Source organism: Hemitrygon akajei, chromosome 3, assembly GCF_048418815.1.
Source record: "Hemitrygon akajei chromosome 3, sHemAka1.3, whole genome shotgun sequence".
NCBI lineage: Eukaryota > Metazoa > Chordata > Chondrichthyes > Myliobatiformes > Dasyatidae > Hemitrygon > Hemitrygon akajei.
The window spans coordinates 204,560,991-204,576,327 of NC_133126.1; the positions used below are offsets into that span (position 1 = coordinate 204,560,991).

Sequence of the window (15,337 nt, forward strand, 5' to 3'; positions counted from 1 at the left end):
AAATGAATAAACAATTTATTTTTCAGGCTCAGACCCATTCATAAGGACTGGAAAGAAAGGGGAAAGATACTAGAATACTGAATTCTGCAAGATAGCACAGTGCAGAAAATAAGAGTTTTTTTAAATGAAAACATTATGGGAGCAGGGCATTGCTTTCAAATACTTAGAAATTTTCCATCCTTAATTGTTACTGGTGGTGGGCTTGTGATAAATAACTCTGAATTCTTCCAAGGACCGAAAGAGACATTAATAGGATTGTCTCCTGGAATTCATTGCTCCAAAAACATGACAGCTTCATTTCTCACATTAATGAGATCATATTATAGCTCCATTGAAAAGCCAATGCTGACAATACTTTATAATGTATTCACTGGCTATGAATTGTTTTACGACATCGTGAGGTTGTAAGAGGAGGTATCTTTATAATAACAGGAGTTAAGTATAGCTTACATTTTAGATAAATTCAAAGAGTGAACTTTATGGGACAGAAGACTTTTATCAAAGAATAAATGTGAAAACTGTTTAGGTATTACTTTGGAAGACCTTCCCTTCATTAAATTACATCTTCTACAACACCAGCACACAATTATCGCAGTGTCTATCATCTACAGAATGAACTGCAGTTACTCGCATAGGCTACGCCATAAGGCACGGGCAGAGTTAAGCCATTTGACTCATTGAATCTGCCCCACCATTCGACCATGGTTGATTTATTACCCCTCTCAACACAATTCTCCTGCCTTTTCCCTATAACCCTCATGCCCTTACTAATCAAGATATACCCAAATACTCCACAGCCATCTGTGGCAATGAATTCCACTGATTCACCACACCTTTGGCTAAAGAAATTCCTCCTCACAAGGTCATAAGGTCTATAAGATCACCCCCTCACATCCTACATTCCAGCGAGAATAAAGCCACCTTATCCAATCTTTTGTTATAACCACAGCCTTCCATTCTAGACAACATCCTGGTGATTCTCTTCTGCACTCTCTCTGTCTATTGTTACATCTTTCCTGTGCTATGGAGACAGGAAATGCACACAATATTCCAAGTGTGGTCTAACCACAGTTTTGTACAGCTACAATATGACGACAACTGAGTGTATCTGATGTATGACCTCCCCACAAGCAGAACCAGTATAGCTGGCGTGTGCAAACGTTACTCTCTGGAGCGTACAGGAGGACCGTGGAGAGCATTCTCACTGGTTGCATCACCGTCTGGTAGGAAGGAATGAAAAAAGCTGCAGAAAGTTGTAAACTCAGCCAGCTCCATCATGGTCACTGGCTCCCCAGTATCTAGGACATCTTGAAAAGGCGATGTCACAAAAAATCAGCACCGTTATTAAGGACCACTATGACCCAGGAAATGCCTTCTACTCATTGATATCATGAAGGAAGAGGTACAGGAGCCTGCAGACACATACTCAACATTTTGGGAACAGATTATTCCCCAACACCATCATATTCCTGAATGGACAATAAACCCCTGCATGCTAACTCACTATATTTGTTCTTGTTTTTTTTTGCCGGGGGGGGGGGGGTGTGTGTGTGTGTGCATATACACACACATATATTTTTTAAATTATAATTTATATAGTTTATTACGTATTGCAATGTATTGCTGCCGCAAAACAACAAACTTCACGACATATGCCAGTGATATTAAGCCTGATTCTCATTCTAATCCAATACAAGTCCATTAAGTTGGAAGATTGTTTTGACTCACCGTGCCCATATCCCTTCTCATCATCCAGATTCCTTTGACATCTTCTGTTTTGTAGTCTGCATGTAGTACACAATAAAAATAAATCAGTACATCTTTATCTCAAGATTGAAGATTTGTTAAATGTCATGTACAGTACACAAGTGCAAAGAAGATCAAAATAACTGTTACTCTGGATCCAATGCAGCACACAAAACACAACTAATAAAAAAAAACTTAATAAATAGATAAGACAGCTTTTATGTACACACACACACACACACACACACACACACACACACACACACACACACACACACACACACACACACACACACACACACACACACACACACACACACACACACACACACACACACACACACACACACACACACACACACACACACACACACACACACACACACACACACACACACACACACACACACACACACACACACACACACACACACACAAAAAACGATTGTACGTCCATAAAGTGATGCTAGGCATGGGAGTGTCTATACAAAAGGTGACTGACAGGAACTGATAAAATAGTGCCTGTTAGGGTTGGAAAGGGTGAGTTAGTGGGTGTAGTCATTGATCAGCCTTATTGCATGGGGTAAGTAACTGTTTTTGAGTCTGGTGGTCCTGGTGTGGATGCTACGCAGCCTACTCCAATGGGAGTGGGACAAACAGTCGACGAGGAGGGTGGCTGGGATCCTTCATGATATTTCCAGGCTTTTCTGATACCTTTCTGTATATACGATCCTGATGGAGGGATCAAGATCACTGCCAGTGATGCGCTGGGCAGTTTTCACTACCATGCAGTGATGCAGCCACAATGTCTGCCACAGTGCAGTTTCCATACCGTGCAGTGATGCAGCTTGTTCAGATGCTCCCTACTGTGCAGCTACAGAATGTCTTGAGTATAGATGTGCATAGTTCATAGCTCTGGTATACTTTAATCTAGTTGCTTCACACTCTAGCTGAACAAGCCAGGATTCAAAGTACATGTGGAAGTTGCGGTAAAGCAAGGGTTAAAGACAACATCCAGCCAAGATTGACTGAGGCAGTGTGTAGTCAACCAAGCCAAGGGAGACCTTTGACTGGGGCATCTGAAGTGAGGCCTTTTCGAGAAAGATCTTTGAAGAACATAGCTTCCATTTATACAGTAGGGGTGCTGGAGAAAGACAATAACAGAAGATGTGAGTAACTCAACAACTAAGGGACGATTATTTTACTAACTTCGAAGTGTCATCGGTTGTCAGCTTGTAATTATTGATTTTTAACATCTCTGTTGTGAATGGCAAATGATTTTGCAAGTAGGGAATTGAAACATAACACAATTTACGAAATGGTCAGTATCTGTAACAGATAAGCGAATTCTGTATATAAAAAAACAGCAATTTTCTGTCCTGACTTCAGAACATTGTGGGGACAGGGGCCATGGTGCTGTCCTGTGCACAAGTAAACTAAAGTGTGGTTGAGTCATAAGTGTGCATGTGTTCTGTGTCCAGTTATTTTATTATCAACAATACCACTAAGGTAAGAAATAAAAGACAGTTTCCAGATTAGTTCATCTCTACATCGAAGGTGTCAAGTGTCGTTGGGATCTGCTGGTGTCATCGACTGTATCTGGTGCTCCCAGTGTGGCCTCCTGTATATCGGTGAGACCTGACATAGATTGGGAGACCACTTCGTCAAGCACCTTCACCCCATCCACCACAAAAAGCGGGATCTCCCAGTAGCCATCAATTTCAATTCTACAAACGTACTTCCCATTCCAATATGTCTGTCCATGTAAACACGAAGTACGCTGCAGATGCTATGGTCAAATCAACACATACAAACAAGCTGGATGAACTCAGCAGGTCGGGCAGCATCCGTTGACTGCTTATTTCAACGGATGCTGCCCGACCTGCTGAGTTCGTCCAGCGTGTCTGTCCATGGCCTCCTCTACTGCCCCCAATGAGGCCACAGTCAGGATGAAGAAGCAAGACCTTTGTTCCATCTGGGTAGCCTCCAAATTGACAGAATGAACATTAATTTCTTGAACTTCTGGTAATTGTCCCCCTTCCTTTCCTTTACCATTCCCCATTCCTGTCTCCCTCTCTCATCTTATTTCCTCACCTGCCCATCACCTCCCTCTGATGCTCCTACCCCTTCCCTTTCTTCTAGGGTCTTCTATCCTCTCTGATCAGATCCTCTCTTCTCCAGCCCTTTATCTCTCACCAATCAACTTTTCAGCTCTTTATTTCACCCCCTTCCCCTCTCCCAGTTTCACCTACCACCAGCCACCTTGCACTTTTTCTACCCCTTCCCTCACATTCTTACTCTCACTTCTCCCCTTGCTTTCCAGTCCCGATGAAGGGTCTGAAATATTGACTGTTTACTCTTTTCTATAAATGCTACCTGACCTGCTGAGTTCCTCCAGCATTTTGTGTGTGGTTCCTTTTTGTTTTCTGCTCAATAACGGGATTGTTTAACAGTAAATAATCAGAAACACTTTCAAAAGCAAAATAAAAATGAAACATTTCACTTCTCATTTGTGGTTCACTCTGAGTAATACAGAGGAACACAGGAATAAAATTATACTATTCAGCAGGAAATAGCCTACATTTCAGAGGCCCATTATCTTTCAAGTAGTGAAAACTAAATGCTGCTTGAGCCAAAACTTCCCCCAGTTTCAAAGTCAAAGTAAATTTAACCATATAGAGTGGATTCCAGTTCATTGGATCATCGGATAATAGTATTAGGAGTGATATAATTTGTTCTGTATTTCATTTAAATACATAATTTGTTACTCAGTTACGGTTGTTCATCTTTTTTTTACACCATTTTAGCTATTTCCATTGAACTTTGGCTAATTGAGGCAGCCTCTTAATTGGACCAAAATATACTGGTTCTGGCGTGTCCCAATTAACCTGAATTTTCTGTACCACCTCAGGATTTACCTTCTTGCACAAAGAACCACAGAACATTACAGCATAGTAACAGGCCTTCTGGCCATTCTTGGCTGTGCTGAACCATTTTTCTACCTAGTCCCACTGACCTGCACCTGCCCCATATCCCTCCATACACCTCTCATCCATGTACCTGTCCAAGTTTTTCTTAAATGTTAAAAGTGAGCCCGCATTTACCACTTCATCTGGCAGCTCATTCCACACTCCCACCACTCTTTGTATGAAGAAGCCCCCCCCCTAATGTTCCCTTTAAACTTTTCCCCCTTCACCCTTAACCCATGTCCTCTGGTTTTTTTCTCCCCTAGCCTCACTGGAAAAAGACTGCTTGCATTCACTCTATTTATACCCATCATAATTTTATATACGTCTATCAAGTCTCCCCTCATTCTTCTACGCTCCAGGGAATAAAGTTCTAATCTATTCAACCTTTCTCTGTAACTCAGCTTCTCAAGTCCCAGCAACATCCTTGTAAACCTTCTCTGCATTCTTTCAATCTTATTAATATCCTTCCTCTAATTCGGTGACCAAAACTGCACACAATACTCCAAATTCGGCCTCACCAATGCCTTATACAACCTCACCATAACATTCCAACTCTTATACTCAATACAGCTTTGCAGGAAAATAAAGAACGCAACAGAATTTATTATTAAAATATGTTCTTGGTACCATATTCTACCTTAAGATTAATTTTCTTGCAGGCATACGAGGCAAAATAAAGAAATACAATAAAACTTGTGAAAATCTTTAGATAACTAATGAATGACAAAATCAATGTGCAAAAGACAAATTGTGCGAATACAAAAGCATGCTTATTTCACATTTACACAATCTGTAGTACTTTCTTTACCTACAGTATGAGATAATGTGTTTCAATAAGAACTCAATGACCTAAGACTTCTCTACTTTTATACTCCCTTCACATAAAGCACAGATTCCCATTAACCTCCTAGATCCCAGCTACACCTGCACACATGCTCACAGCTTCATCTACAAGAATCACTATTTGCTTGTGCTACAGCCATTGTTTTGTCCCACTCCCATCAGGGAGGAGGCTATGTAGCTTCCATGCCAGGGCCACCATACTCAGAAACAATTACTTTCCACAAGCAGTAAGGCTGATTAACCCCATTAACCCCTAACCACTCAAATTTTATCATTTCCTGTCAGTCACCTTATGTACAGATACTCCTGTGCCTAGTGTTACTTTATTAACACACAATCGATCTATGTCTAAAAGTTGTCTTAAGTATTTATATTTATTGTGTTTGATTTTATTGTGCTACACTGGATCTGCAGGAACAATTATATCATTCTCCTTTAGACTTGTGTATACTTTATACTTGTGTACTCGAAGCGATCATAATATGATTGAATTCATATTGATATTTGAGAGGGAGAAGCACAAGTCACATGTATCAGTATTGCAGTGGAATAAAGGGAATTACAGAGGCATGAGAGAGGAGCTTGCCCAGGTGGACTGGAGGAGGATACTGGCGGGGATGACAGTAGAACAGAGGTGGCTGAAGTTTCTGGGAATAGTTCACAAGGCGCAGGTTAGCTATGCTCCACAGAAGTTGTTGTTCTCAAATGGCAGGGCTAGGCAAGCGTGGCTGACAAGGAAAGTTAAGGACTGCATAAAAGCCAAGGAAAGGGCATACAAGGCAGCAAAAGTGAGTGGGAAGATGGATGACTGGGAAGCTTTTAAATCCAACTAAAGGCAACTAAAAAAAAAGAAGCAAAAAGATGAAACACGAGGGCAAACTAGTCGATAATATAAAGCTAGGTACTAAAAGGTTTTCAGTTATAGAAAGAATAAAAAGGTGAGAGTTGATATTGGACCACTGGAAAATGATGCTGGTGAGGGAGTAATGGAGGACAAAGAAATAGCAGATGAACTTAAGAAGTGACAGACAGACATATTTTATTGATCCTGAAAGAAACTGGGTTTTGTTACAGTCGCACCAACCAAGAATAGTGTAGAAATATAGCAATGTAAAACCATAAATAATTAAATAATAAGTAAATTATGCCAAGTGGAAATTAGTCCAGGGCCAGCTTTTTGGCTCAGGGTGCCTGATACTCTGAGGGATGAGTTGTAGAGTTTGATGGCCACAGGCAGGAATGACTTCCTATGACGCTCAGTGTTGCATCTCGGTGGAATGACTCTCTGGCTGAATGTTCTCCTGTGCCTAACCAGTACATTATGGAGTGGATGGGAGACACTGTCCAAGATGGCATGCAACTTGGACAACATTCTCTTTTCAGGCACCACTGTCAGAGAGTCCAGTTCCACCCCCACAACATCACTGGCCTTACGAATGAGTTTGTTGATTCTGTTGGTGTCTGCTACCCTCAGCCTGCTGCCCCAGCACACAACAGCAAACATGATAGCGTTGGCCACCACAGACTCATAGAACACCCTCAGCATCGTCCGGCAGATGTTAAAGCAAAGTGTTTTCCTTTACAGTGGAAGACACTAGCTGTATGCCAGAGGTCCATGAGCGTCAGAGAGCAGGAGTGAGTGCCATTGCTATTACAAAGGAAAAAGTGCTAGGCAAACTGAAAGGTCTTAAGGTGGATAAGTTCCTGGGCCAGATGGACTACATCTCAGAGTCCTGAGAGAGATTGCTGAGACAGATGCATTGGTCAGGATCTTTCAAGAATAACTTGACTCTGGCATGGTCCCAGAGGACTAGAAAATTGCAAATGTCACGTCACTCCACTCCACTCTTTAAGAATCTAGGAAATTATAGGCCAGTTAGCCTAACCTCAGTGGCTGTGAAGGTGTTGGAGACCATTACTAAGAACGAGGTTTTGGGGCATTTGTAGTCTTATGATAAAATAAGTCAAAGTCAGCATGGTTTCTGTAGAGGGACATCTTGCCTGACAAACATGTTGGAATTCTTCAAGAAATAGTCAGAAGGAATTTGATAAGGTGCCTTATATGAGGCAGAAGACATAGGAGCAGAATTAGGCCATTTGGCTCATTGAATCTGCTCCACCACTCAATCATGGCTGATCCTTTTTCTCCCCCTCCTCAGCCCCACTCCTGTCTTCTCCCTGCAACCTTTGATTCCATGTCCAATCAAGAACCTATCAAGCTCTGCCTTAAATACACCCAAAGACCTGGCCTCTACAGCTGCCTGTGGTAATATATTCCACCATTTCACCACCCTATGGCTAAAAAAAAACTCTACATCTCTGTTTTATATGGACACCCCTCTATCCTGAGGCTATGCCCTCTTATCCTAGACTTCCCCCATCATGGGAAACATCCTTTCTCAGACTAGGACTTTCAACACTCGAAAAGTGTCAATGAGGTTCCCCGTTCATCCTTCTAAATTCCAGCTTGTACAGACCCAGAGCTATCAAATATTCCTTGTCTTATAACCCTTTCATTCCCAGAATCATCTTTGCGAACCTCCTCTGAACCCTCTCCAATGCCAGTACATCTTTTCTAAGATGAGGAGCCCAAAACTGCTCACAATGCTCAAGGTGAGGGCTCACCAGTATCTTATAAAGCCTCAGCTTCACATCCTGCTCCTGCATTCTCGATCTATTGAAATGAATGTTAACATGGCATTAACTTCCTCATCATCGACTCAACCTGCCAGTTGAACTTTAGTGTGTTCCGCACAAGGACTCCTAAGTCCCTTTGCATCTCAGAGCTTTAGCTTTTCTCCCTGTTTAGAAAATATTCTGTACATGTATTTCTACTACCAAAGTGCATGACAATACAGTTCCCACTTTCTTGCCCATTCTCTCCTAATCTATCTAGGTCCTTCTGCAGCCTACCTGTTTCCTATACACTACCTGCCTCTCCACCAATCTTCGAATCATCTGTAAACTTGGCAACAAAGCCACCTATTTCATCATCTAAATCACTGATATAATCAGCATAAAAAGAAGCAGTCTCAACACTGGCCCCTGCATAACAGCACTTGTCATTGGCAACCAACCAGAAAGGATCCTTTTATTCCCAGTTGCTGCCTCCTACCAAACACCCAATGCTCTAACCATGCCAGTAACTTTCCTGTTTATAATCCTATGGTGTTACAGGAAATGTATTGGTATGAATAGAGGAATGGTTTACAGGCAGGAGGCAGCAAGTGGAAACAAAGGGGGCCTTTTCTGGTTGGTTGCCAGTGCCTAGTGGGGTTCCTTAGGGGGTCAGTATTGAGAACACTACTTTTCATATTGTTTCTCAATGATTTAAATAGTGGAATTGATGGCTTTGTGGCAAAGTTTGGGGATGATACGAAGATAGGTGGAGGGGTAGGTAATGCTGAGGAAGCAATGCAATTGCAGCAAGACTTAGACAAATTGGAAGAATGGACAAAAATGTGGCAGATGAAATACAGCCTCAAAATTGAGGGTCAACCTTTTAGAACAAGAAGCAAGGAGGATTTTGTTTTTAGCCAAAGAGTGGTGCATCTGTGGAATGCTCTGCCGCAGACTGTGGTGGAGACCAAGTCAGTGGGTATATTTAAAGGAAAGTTGATAGATTCCTGATTAGTTGGGGCATCAAGGGGTATGGTGAGAAAGCAGGTATATGGGGTTGAATGGGATCCAGGATCAGCCATGATGATATGGCAGAGCGGACTCAATAGGCTGAATGGCCTAATTCTGCTCCTATGTTTTACAGTCTAAATGACATTAAACAATCTTGAATTCCCCAGAAAATAGTCAGCTAGATCAATCGAGCAAACTGAATTTTACTGATTTTTATCCCACTTATTTATCAATATCTGTCTGCATTTCTTCACAACTTTCTTCCCTCCAACTTTCCTACCACCCTTCAAGTTGGAATTCAGGAAGGGGAAATTGAGGGAACACATAGTTATTTCTTGAGGGATCAGCAATGGAAAGGGTGAGCAGTTTCAAGTTCCTAGATGTCAACATCTCTTCTCATTGCTACCATCCAGGAGGTGGTGCAAGAGCCTGAAGACACTATTCAGCACAGCTTCTTCCCCTCTGCCATCAGATTTCTGAACGTACAATGAAGCCATGAACACTCACTATATCTTTTACTCTAATCTAACTTTTATTAAATGAATTTCTTATTGTAATTTATAGAAACATAGAAAACCTACAGCACAATACAGTCTCTTCGGGCCAAAAAGCTGTGCTGTACATGTCCTAACCTTACAATTACCTTGCGTTTCCCATAGTCCTCTATTTTTCTGAGCTCCATATACATGTCCAGGAGTCTCTTAAAAGACCCTATCGTAACTGCTTTCACAGTCATTGCCAGCAGCCCCTTCCATGCACTCACCACTCTCTGCGTAAAAGACTTACCCCTGACATCTCCTCTGTACCTACTTCCAAGCACCTTAAACCCATGCCCTCAGCCCTGGGAAAAAACCTCTGACTACCCACATGATCAATGTCTCTCATCATCTTGTAGACCACCATCAGGTCACTTCTCATCTTCCGTCACTCGAAGGAGAAAAGGCTAAGTTCCCTCAACCTATTCTCGAAAGGAATGCTCCCCAATCCAGGCAACATCCTTGTAAATCTCTTCTGCACCCTTTCTATAGTTTCCACATCCTTCCTATAGTGAAGTGACCAGAATAGAGCACAGTACTCCAAGTGGGGTCTGACCAGGGTCCTATATACCTGTAACATTACCTCTCGGCTCTTGAACTCAATCTCATGTTTCATGAAAGCCAATGCACTGTATGCCTTCTTAACACCACAGTCAACCTACGCAGCAGCTTTGAATGTTCTGTGGACATAGACCCCAAGATCCCTCTGATCCTCCGCACTGCCACAATAGTAAGAGTCTTACTATTTATACTATATGCTGCCATCATATTTGACCTACCAAAATGAACCACTTCACACTTATCTGGGCTGAGTATGTTATTACTCTGTAATGGATGTCAGCTGTCGCAAAACAACTAATTTTACAACACATGCCAATGATATTAAACCTGATTCTGATGCTGTACGTTTGCTTCCTTCCTCTCGATAATTAATATATGAACAACAGGTTTCACAATGTGGCACTGCATTGTAGTGCAGCAGTCAGAGTAACACTGTTGAAGCACCAGCAAAAAGGATTCAGTTTCTGCCTCTGTCTATAGAATTCATATGCTCTCCCCGTGACCTCCAGGTACTCCAGTTTGCTCCTGTATTCTAAAGACATACAGTGGCACTAGGAAGTTTTCTTGTAGAATTTTCTCTATTTCTGCATAAATACGACCTAAAATATGATCAGATCTTCACATAAGACCTAAAGCTAGATAAAGAGAACCCCTAAATAACACAAAAATATACTTGTTCATTTATTTATATTTTGAGAAAATTCTACAGGGTTTACAAACTTTCTAGCACCAATGTACAGGTTCAAAGTTCACAGTAAATTTATTGTACATATATGTCACCATATAAACCTTGAGATTCATTTTCTTGCAGGCATTCACAGTAAATTCAAAGGATACAAAAAACAATCAATAATAAATAAGTGATAGATATTGAGAGCATGAAGAGTCCTTGAAAATGAGCCTATTGGTTGTGGGAACAGTTCAGCATTGGGGTGAGTGAAGTTATCCCCTCTGGTTCAAGAGCCAGATGGTTCAGGCTCATTATAGTTCTTGATCCCGATGATGCAGGACCTGAAGTTCCTGTACCTCCTTCCTGAAGGCAACAGCAAGGAGAGAAACTGGCCTGATGGTGGGGGCCCTGGATGATGTATGATGGGTTAATAGGTTAATTCATCACATGGATATAATTAGATGATGCATGCTCGTTTGCCCAGAAGGGCCTGTTGTTGTGCTGCATCTCTAAATAAATAAACAAACAGATCCCGGCAGCACTGCATTGGTCACAGGTTGCCGATTTGAAATGACCTCCTTATTCCAAGTCACTCCTTTCTGCTAACTATCCAGTCTTCTCTCTACACTAGCACACTACCTTGCTAAATAATCCTGTGTGCAGCACTACATCAAATGCCTTTCCTCATTATAAGAAGGATGTGTAAGCTTTAGAGAGGGTGCAGAGGAGATTTCCCAGGATGCTGCCTGGATTAGAGAGGGTGCAGAGGAGATTCACCAGGATGCTGTCTGGATTAGAGAGGGTGCAGAGGAGATTCACCAGGATGCTGCCTGGATTAGAGAGGGTGCAGAGGAGATTCACCAGGATGCTGCCTGGATTAGAGAGGGTGCAGAGGAGATTCACCAGGATGCTGTCTGGATTAGAGAGGGTGCAGAGGAGATTCACCAGGATGCTGCCTGGATTAGAGAGGGTGCAGAGGAGATTCAGCAGGATGCTGCCTGGATTAGAGAGGGTGCAGAGGAGATTCACCAGGATGCTGCCTGGATTAGAGAGCATATCTTATGAAGACAGGTTGTGCAAGCTACGGCTTTTCACTTTGGAGTGAAGGAGGATGAGAGGTTACTTTATAGAGATGTACATGATGATAAGCGGCATATATCAAGTGCACAGCCAAAGACTTTTTCGCAGGGCAGAAATGGCAAATATGAGGGGCCATAACATTAAAGTGTTGGGAGGAAATATGGAGGGGATTACAGAGGTAGGCGGGATGGTGGTAGATGTTGTGCCATTTTTAACATATTGCAAGATGAATCTAACCCGTCCCTTCCACATTGCCCTCATTTTCCTATGTGTCTAGCTAAGAATGTATTAATGAGGCAACTCAGGTGCCTCAGCTCATCCAGAAGCATTTTTTTTTTAAAAAGCGGTTCGAGTGGCTGCCTTTTGTTTTACATCCCGCCTGGTGGTGCAATAATATCAGCACCAGGCTCCGGAGTGAAGGTTCCCGAGTTCGAATCCAAGTCGGGTTGAGCATCGAGCTAGCAACTCGGCCTCATAAAAACAGGAATAGTTTGCTACGTAAACACCATCAAAAGACAGTGCCCTGGTAACTCCACTGCCGAGTTAGGGCTATTCTTCTTCTTCCTTTTGTTTTAGGTCTTATAGAGCCAAGATGGTGCCAGTTAAGCCTAGTGACATATTGCAGGCTGCTTACAAAACTTCTAAATATACCTCTTTTGAACTATACTCTCTGCAATCTACTGCTTGTAAATTCCATTACAGATTTCTTTTTCTCTTTCGTGGTCGCAGTTTGTTGTCCTTTGTACATTGGCTGTTTGCCAATGCTGTTGAGTGCGGTCTTTCATTGATTCTATTGTTTCTTGGAATTACTGTGTATGCCCACAAGAAAATGAATTCAGGGTGGTATATAGTGACGTACAGGCACTTTGATAATAAATTTTACTTTGAACCTTACCTCGTAAGCAGTGCATTCCAAATTGCAATCACTGCCCAGATTCTTCCTCAAATCCCCTTTATGCCTCTTACTCACCTTAAATCTATGTTTTCTAAACCCAGACGCTTCTTCCATGGGGAAGAGATTCTTACGATCCAAGATAAAATAGTGCCTCTCTTGGGATTTATGTTTGAAAAGTCTCCGCGTAGTATGATACTACTGCACAATACAGTACAGGCCCCTTCAGCCTTCAATGTTGTTCCGACCTTCAACCTACTCCAATATTAATCTAACCCTTCCCTCCCACATAGCCCACCATTTTTCTATCATCCATGCGCCCATCAAAATGCCTCCTAAATGTCCATACTCTATCTGCCTCTACCATCACCTCTGGCAAGACTTTCTGCACACTCATCACTCCCTGTGTAAAAAAAAATACCTCTGGTATCCTTAGAAGGTGGCATTACATACAAAGAACTTTCATCTATGAGATATCACTCAGATGATGAGGGTTTACAGTGAAAAATAAAAATGCTACTTTCAAAAGGAAGTGAGGAAAATAAAAGGTGACAGAATTGGCTATGAGAAAGTCATAAAATAAAAATTCTGCATTTAAGATAAAAGTACTGAGAGTATTACTCACCTGAGTTGTTGGTTACTTTTGAGAGCTGTATTGGTGCTTTCAGCAGTACATTTGATTTTGAGGAGTTGGATGTGTTTCTGGAAAGTAAAAACACAAAGGATTACATTACCCTGGCTGGCTCCTAGAAACATTCATTTACAGACTAAACTACTCACACGGTATGATAAATTTGTGAATAATGAAGATCTTTTTTTTTGAACTGTTTAATTGTTATTTTCTTTGCAGCTTAACAATTTAGGCCTGCTAGTATAATTACTTATATACATGTAACTGTTTAGTATATTTCTTAGTGGTCACAGTATGTATAAGCAGTTGTTCAGTTTTTATGATTCTGGAAAGCTCTGGAAGCTTCTCTGGTGCTTCCAGAGATTTCCAGGGTCATCCAGTTAGTTAACTCTTATCTATGAATTTGAATGGAATGTTTCTTAGCGTATCTATGGGTATAAAGAGAGCTGACCACACAGCTCCGCCATCTTTGTTTCTTCTCTCCCTTCCACTACTAGCCTCTGCTCCTATTACTGTCTGTTTTAGATTCTCTTTGTCCTATTAACGCTGAACAATTGTGAAACAAGTTTTGTGCCTCTTTCCTGACTTCTAATCCTGATTTAGGATTAAAACATGAGAATCCAACAATTTTAAACTCTGACAAAGAGCCAGAAAGGAAATTAAGTAATTTTCAAGAGTATAAGGTGGCATCAAAAGATAGAAAAGGAGTCAAAACCCAAAACAGGTGTCAATATTTGCTAAAGCCGAATAATTGTATAAATGTTACATTAGTTTATTAAATGGACCAACACACTCAGATTTATTTATCACATATACATCGAAACATATGGTGAAATACCTCACCTGTATTCCCTGGAGTTTAGAAGAATGAAGGGAGATCTCATTGAAACCTATCGAATACTGATAGATGCAGACAGAGTGCATGTGGAGAAGATGTTTCCTATACTGAGTGAGTTTAGGACCAGAAGGCACAGCCTCAGAATAAAGGGAACGTCCATTTAGAACAAAGATAAAGAGGAATTTCTTTAGAGGTTCTTGATTAGTCAGGGCGTCAAAGGTTACGTGGAAAAGGCAGGAGAATGGGTTGACAATGGGATTGGATAATAAATCAGCCATGATGGAATGGTGGACCGGACTTGATGGGCCGAATTGCCCTAATTCTACTCCTAATTCGTATGGGCTTACGGTCTGTGTCAACAACCTAATGATGAGTTAAGGGCAGCCCGCAAATTTAAACACACATTCCAACGCCAGCATTACATGTCCACAATGTTTATGAATTAGTCACAAGTTCTATCATGCTAAAAAAGTTATTTATTAGTGGGGGCCTTGTCATTCACCTGTAAAAGGAGCCATCAGCCTTTAAGGCTTTCATTGACCTCCCTTGTTGATCAGCTGGGATTCAGCCATTTGCATTTTCTTCCTATTCAGGGTGCCACATCATAATCACCACACTATAGGAAAAATGTGGAGGCTTTGGCAAGGGTACCGAGGAGGTTCACAGTGAAAGTCAAAGTACATTTATTATCAAACAGGCAAGCAGCCACAAAACAAAGAAACACACACTACACAGACTATCAAACATCCAATGTGCAAAAAAAGAACAAATTGTGCAAACAATAAAAAAAGCAAAAAAAAAGAGAACATGAACACAGAGTCTCTGAAAGAGTGCCCACAGCCACAGAGCAGCTGAGGTGAGTAAAGTCTCACAGACCAGTGAGTTAAACACCAGCTCATGCTTCAGCCTATGCCTCGATGCCTTAATCTTTATAATCTGGC

The 15,337-nt window shown here is 41.5% G+C and overlaps 1 protein-coding gene across 3 annotated transcripts in view; it reads right to left on the minus strand.

Annotated features, from left to right (window-relative positions):
- abcf3 (ATP-binding cassette, sub-family F (GCN20), member 3) overlaps positions 1-15,337 on the minus strand; it is a 182,753-nt gene that overhangs the window by 138,496 nt on the left and 28,920 nt on the right. For all 3 annotated transcript variants that reach the window (XM_073041715.1, XM_073041713.1, XM_073041714.1), the window contains exons 3-4: positions 13,553-13,629; positions 1,729-1,784 (exon numbers count right to left, since the gene is read on the minus strand). In XM_073041715.1, coding sequence (XP_072897816.1) covers positions 1,729-1,784; positions 13,553-13,629 — 133 coding nt within the window. The remainder of the gene's footprint in view (positions 1-1,728; positions 1,785-13,552; positions 13,630-15,337) is intronic.